The 6,241-nt window shown below is 41.5% G+C and overlaps 1 protein-coding gene across 4 annotated transcripts in view; it reads left to right on the forward strand.

Moving 5' to 3' along the window:
* HMGN5 (high mobility group nucleosome binding domain 5) overlaps nucleotides 1–5,440 on the forward strand; it is a 21,915-nt gene extending 16,475 nt beyond the window's left edge. For 3 of the 4 annotated variants that reach the window (XM_044427388.1, XM_044427390.1, XM_044427386.1), the window contains 2 exons: nucleotides 3,532–3,614; nucleotides 4,733–5,440. In XM_044427388.1, the coding sequence (XP_044283323.1) occupies nucleotides 3,532–3,588 (57 nt within the window). In that variant the 3' untranslated portion in view covers nucleotides 3,589–3,614; nucleotides 4,733–5,440. The remainder of the gene's footprint in view (nucleotides 1–3,531; nucleotides 3,615–4,732) is intronic. The other variant, XM_044427387.1, reaches the window with a different exon arrangement.
* The last annotated feature ends 801 nt before the right edge of the window (nucleotides 5,441–6,241 follow it).

The raw sequence follows: 6,241 nt of genomic DNA on the forward strand, positions 1-6,241 counted from the left end.
TTCTAAAAGTATGCCATACAGCCATCTTGAAATTCTAGATTGCAAATTTTGGCTGGCCTTAGTGTTATTATTTGTGGAAACCTTTGTGAGGTCGATCATGTGGTTTTTGCTGTTTGCTTGTCTCTTCAAAGCCTGGCAAAAGGCAAAACGCTGCCCCCTCTCTCCCAGTCCTTGCACACAAGAGAGATGGAATCTCTCCTGTCTGGCGTAAAGCAAGAGTTTCCCCCCCCCCCCGACTCTCAGTGTGTGTGTGCACGCATGTATGTGGGTGAGCACCACCAGGTTGCTAGTGGTGACAGTGGAAACATACATCTGGAGAGCTAGCATGCCAGGTAGAAGCCCTCTCCTTGAAGTGCTTTCCTACAGCAGAATGACTTACGTGTGTTACTCTTTTAGAACCCCTGAACTGTTACCTGTTTGATCTCCCCACCCTTTTGTACAAGCTTCAGGTTGCTGTGAGTGAGAAAGCCTGCAAAGTTCAGTCTCCTCAAATGTCCCCACTTGGCTTCTGGCATGGGAGCAGTGAAAAACTCCAGGCATGATGTCTAGACCTGGGATTCTGGCTCCTATCTATCAAGTGAAAGTTCTGGAGTCCATAATTAAAGCCTGTGTACCAACATCTGGCTTATTGAGGGAGGTAAAGCCAGGACTCCCAGTTGGATGGCACACTGAACAACCCAGGGATAGGAACCAAACTAGTTTGCAACAACTAAGGGTTTAACTTCCAGGGAAGTTTGTCTTTTAAGTTTGCAGGTTTAGGAGAAGAAAGGAACTTGCTGAAGGAATGGGCAGCTGCTGGCCTTTATATATTGAATGGGGTAGTGTTTTTCCCTTGAGAAAATAAATCATACGGATAAGACTTGAGCTACTTAGAGGCCCGGTTGCAGAAATGTGAATAAAGTTTGGGACCCAAAGCAAAAAGTTGCAGTGTATTTACACCTCTAAGAAGGGTGCTGCTCCTCGTGGATGCACACCTTAGTGTGATAAGGGGATGTCAGGATGTCAGAAAATCCAAGAGCAATTCTATCAGGAGATCAGAGTTTCTCAGGAGGCTGGTCTCCTAGCAGGGTCACCCAGGTGGAATGGTCAAAGCTGAGACACCAGCCAAAGATGCACCCATCCTCTTCAGGAGTAACAGTGACATCAGCAGAAGAGAGTAGATCTGTCTCTAATGGTAATGGGCCAGATAAACTTCTGAAGGGCAGTAGTGGTAATTGAAGGTGAGATTAGTGGAGGATCTTTCACACCTTGAAGACCCTATGATGAAACAATCTACAATGAAATGAGAAATAGCACCAGAAGATGAGGAGTTCAGGTCAGAAGGCACTTAGCCAGCTACTGGGGAAGAGCAGAGGACAGGTACAAATAGCACTGTCGCGAATGATGCTAATAGGTCAAACCGGAAAGGAAGTCTAATGGCCAACATGCAGAAATGGGGAATTCTGACGCTTCACAACATGTACAGTTGGAACAAGGAATGTAAGAAGTATGAATCAAGGTAAACTGGAAACCATAAAGCAAGAAATGGGATGATCAAACATCGCAGTATTTAATGTGAGTGAACTACAGTGGAATGGAACAATTTCAGTCAGACAAAGTGTTTTACGGAAGCGTCAACTGAGAACTGGAATGGGTCTAATACTGAGCCAAGATGTAACCAAGCAGGAAGGGGTGATAGTGCAAAGTCCAACCAATCATAACAGGCAGAATTCTTGACTAACCCATCATAGAGCCATCTTTCAAATCGATGCTTCGGTGACAGGTACCAAAGAAGAAATCGGGGAAAAAAAGTATGCAGGTGTTCAAGAGGAAATTGATAACACATCAAACCAAGACATGCTGATAAACAGAGGTGACTGGTCCAGAGAAGAAAAACACAATCAAGTGTTGTGGGAGAATTTGGCCTAGGGGTTAGCAAGACAGCAGAAGAGCGATTCATAGAATTTTGTGAAGCCAACCATCTGTTTATCAGAAATACATGCTTCAGGAAGCCCATAAAATGTTTACATAGACATCACCTGATGAAAAATAGAGAGATCAAATAGACAATGTAAATGGAAGTAAGAGATGAAGGAGCAGTTTCTTGTTCTCAAAAAAGACCAGAAGCATATTTCTTCTCACTTGTCATTTCCAGTGTAAAACACTTTGTGTTTGTCTAACTGAAAATATGACAATGAAATCTTAATATTAAAAATCAGAATAAAACTGAAAGGATCACTAACAATATAATATAAATAACATTTCTGAGGAATTTGAAGTCCATGTAAAGAATCTGAATTATTGAACTCAATTGACTATGAACCAAAAGAACTATAGATTGAAAACAGAGACATTATTACGGAATAATACAAAAGAATAATCCTGTGGCAGAAAGAAAGCAAAACCTAGATAGCGGACAAAAGAACCACAACTCCTAAGGACAGGAAAGAAATAAAAGCAAAAGGTAGCAGAAGAAGGAGTAGAAAAATACTGAATGCAACTTTTCAGCAACCATCACATAGAGACAAAAGGAAGTATTACCATGACCAGTACAAAGAAATAGAAAAGAACAGGAAAAGTGAGACCTCTACAAGAAGATCCAAGATACCAAAGGAAAATTTAAAGCTAAATCAGGAAAGCTGAAGGACCAGGAAAAGATATTGGGAAAGAATATATGAAGGAACTATACCGAAGAGATGAAAGGATGGCAGACTCCTTGAAAGAGGAATTCTGTCAGGAAGAGCTTGTAATATTAGAAAGCAAAGTGAAAGCTGCTCTAACAGGACTTGGAAGAGACCAAGCACCTAGGCTAGATAGGGTACCAGTAGAACTATTTCGAGCTACAGCAACTGAATCGGTTCAGATTCTAACAAGTCAGTCACAGACTCTCAGCTGAACCTGTTGCACAAGATTATGGTTGTGAGAATAAAATGGAGCAGTGCAAGCTGCCTTTGGTTCCTTCCAAGAAGAATAAAGTCAGGATAGAAATGCAGTGTAATAACAGCAATGGCATCGACATCATCATCATCGCCATCATTCCAGCGATACCCCATTACTGTCTCACTGAAAGCAGGGATAAATTGAAATGACTCCTGCTGAGACTGAAAGAAAGCAGAAAAGCAGGATTGCTCTTGAATATTAAGAAAACAAAAATCGTGACTACAGAAGAACTGCAGCGCTTTATGGTCAACAGTGAAGAAATTGCAGTTGTGAAAGGTCATCCATTCAAAAGGAGACTGCAGCCAAGAAATTAGAAGAAGACTGAGAGCAGTGAAAACTAGAAAAGATCGTCTAATGTAAGGACTTTTCACTGGAGACAAAGGTCAAGATCATCCGCACTATTGTATTCCCAGTTACTGTGTATGGGTGTGAAAGCTGGACAGTGAAGAAAGCGGACAGGAAAAAAAATGTACGCGTTTCGCACATGCTGCTGGGGGAGAGCTTTGCGAATGCTCTGGACCGATAGAAAGCGAAACAAGTGGGTCTTGATCAAATCAAGCCAGAACTTTCCCTGGAGGCAAAACTGACACACCTTAACCTGTTGCATTTCAGGTACATCATGAGGAAGGAAGACTCCCTGGAGAAGACAATCATGCTAGGGAAAGTTGAAGGCAGAAGAAGAAAAGGAAGACCAAGTAAGAGATGGATTGATTCCATAAAGGAAGCCACAGCCCCAGACTTACATGAACTGAATAGGGCTGTGAAGGACAAGACATTTTGGAGGGTGTTCGCTCATAGGGGTGCCAAAAGTTGAAGATGATTTGACAGCACCTAAGAGCAACAAGGAAGTTGCTTCTGTTCAGGGCACTAGGCAGCCTGGAAGAGGCATCTGGGAGAACAGTTCAGATCTTATGGGTGATGGGGAGCAGGTTTGACAACCTCCAATAGCATTTTAGCTAGAATGAGTACATAATTCTGGAGCTCTAGAAAAGCATCCCCGATCCAAAATATTGTCAGCAGTTTATCTTCTTCAGTTCCTCTGCTCTTCATTTTTCCTTTTCCTCCAGTCGATACACAAGTATTCCTTCCTTCAACTACAGACTTGATAGATACTGGATCTGCTTGCCTTCCTGTTTCTTTCACCTTCCCCAACCTGGTGGTCCCTGATACGTTGGACTACATCTCCCAGCGTCCTACAACCTGCTCTACAACTATGGTGCACCAGCTTGTGGAAGGTTGCTTTAGACCCTTTGCTGCTTCTCCTCTCCCCATCTGTAGGTTCAGCTGCCATCAATATTGAATAAGCTCAAGAGTTTCTGTCAGGCAGTTCAATTTTTTATTTTTATTTTTTCTATCACGGTTTTCCTTTCTGTGCACCTAGGCACTCAAGCACCTAAATGCACTCTTAGGAATGATGTTTGGCACTTCACAGAATAAAGGAGATGGGCTGTGGGCCATGCTTTTTCAGAGTGCAATTTGGAATTGTGTATTCACTTTCATGAGCAGGGATAGAGGTAATAAAACAAGGGTCTATGGGACAGGGAAGGACAGAGCTCTGGTACATTCAGAATACTTTATAATTTAGCATATGATTTGGACTCCAGCTTCCATCAGCCCCAGCCCAAATGGCCAGTGGTCAGGAATGATGGAAGTTCTAGTTCAAAACATCTGGAGAACATCAGGTTGATGGAGGCTGATTTAGGGGCTTTGTGGAGGTGGGTACTTTAAGCAAAAGTAGAAACTAGAATGTTTCCTCTGTAGAATACAATGTTTTCTTATTAAAAATATTTTTTCCCCTCCCAAATACTGACAGGCACCTGCTGCTGAAGTATCTGATGACAAGGAAGCCAAGTCCGAGTAACAAACTTAGCCCTCTTCATCTTCATCTTTTGGTATCCATACCTCCATACTGTATTGTTAAGAGAGGAATATTTTTATCAACTATTTTATAAATGCAGGTTTTTTTAGCATGAATTTAATTATGGAACATCTTCATCTCAGTTACTTGGAACTTAAACCAACAAAACAAACAGAAAATCATTGTTTTTAAAATTTTGTGATTGTCATAGTTTGTATGGTACCCAGAAAGAATCGGTGGTAGCTGTTGACTTCTGTCAGTATATAATCCCTTTGTGTGTAAGTCATACAGGCTTCAGATTTTAATTTCACCCTTGTTACGTGTTGTATGGTTTCTTAATGTGGGGAGGTCTCAAAAAAAACACACACACACAAACACAATAATTGCGTCAGACATTCCGGTGGTTCTGTGTGGGTTGCTTTTATAAAGAAGGTGAGATATTTTCTTGAAAAATCCTAAGAAGCTGGAAATCTTGTTGTATCCCAAATGTAGTTTTATTTTGTCACATTTTGGAGAATAATAATTAAAAAAGTGTAATCATGTTTTTAAATGAAATACAAAAAATCTTTTACAAAAAGAAAATAGCAGGTTGACTGAATTATACCCACTGTTAGGAATTTTGCTGGATTTATCTTAATAAAAAAAGACTCCTCAGAAGATGAATTGCTTGTCGCTTAAATTGGAGAAACATTTCTGCACCTCGTGTATTCATTTTCTTTCTGTGTCAGAAGCCAGGCAGGAGAGGAAGAGTTGAGCTGAGTGGCTTTTTAAGGGACTGAATAGTGTTTGGTCTAAGATCTGGGCAACTTTTAGGGTCAAGGGGCTCTCAACACTCCCTAGAAATCACTAGAGGCCACTTCACCAAATCTGCTGCTGTAGTGGCAAAACCTCCAGGGCTTTTGCAAAGGAAGCAAGTTTGTGGGGATCAAGCATCTTGTTGCAAGCAGAATTGTTATTTATTTATTAGAAGCATTTCTGCCCCACCCTTTACTGAGGTCGCAGGATGGCAGTACAATAATAAAGAGCAGCATCAATGAATAACAACATAAAATCCATATTAAAACCACATTCATTCTTAAAATATTGGGAAAACAAAGAGGTCTTGGCCTGATGCCAAAATGAATGAAGTGTTGGTTCCAGGCACACTTCTCTGGGGAGCATGTTCCAGAGGCCGGGTGCCACCCCAGAGGAGGCCCTTCTCCAGGTATTCTGTTTGCAAACAAAAATGCTAACTACTTGTTTTCTTGCAAAATCTCTGCCTTTTTGCTATCATGGTAACAAAATCAGCATTAGGAAGCTAGGCTCTGTAAAAATGGTCATAGAAGACACAGGATGGCCCCCTGCCTCTTCTATGAAGGGGAAACAACCCCGCAAACCATTTGCTTTCCTTTTTCCCAGTAGCTGAACTTGAGACTGAGCATTGCACCACCATCCGTTTCACAGCCCTGAATTCCAGAAGAAGTA

The sequence above is a fragment of the Varanus komodoensis genome, unplaced genomic scaffold (assembly GCF_004798865.1).
Source record: "Varanus komodoensis strain SLA01 unplaced genomic scaffold, ASM479886v1 scaffold18_3, whole genome shotgun sequence".
In the NCBI taxonomy this organism is placed as follows: Eukaryota; Metazoa; Chordata; class Lepidosauria; order Squamata; family Varanidae; genus Varanus; species Varanus komodoensis.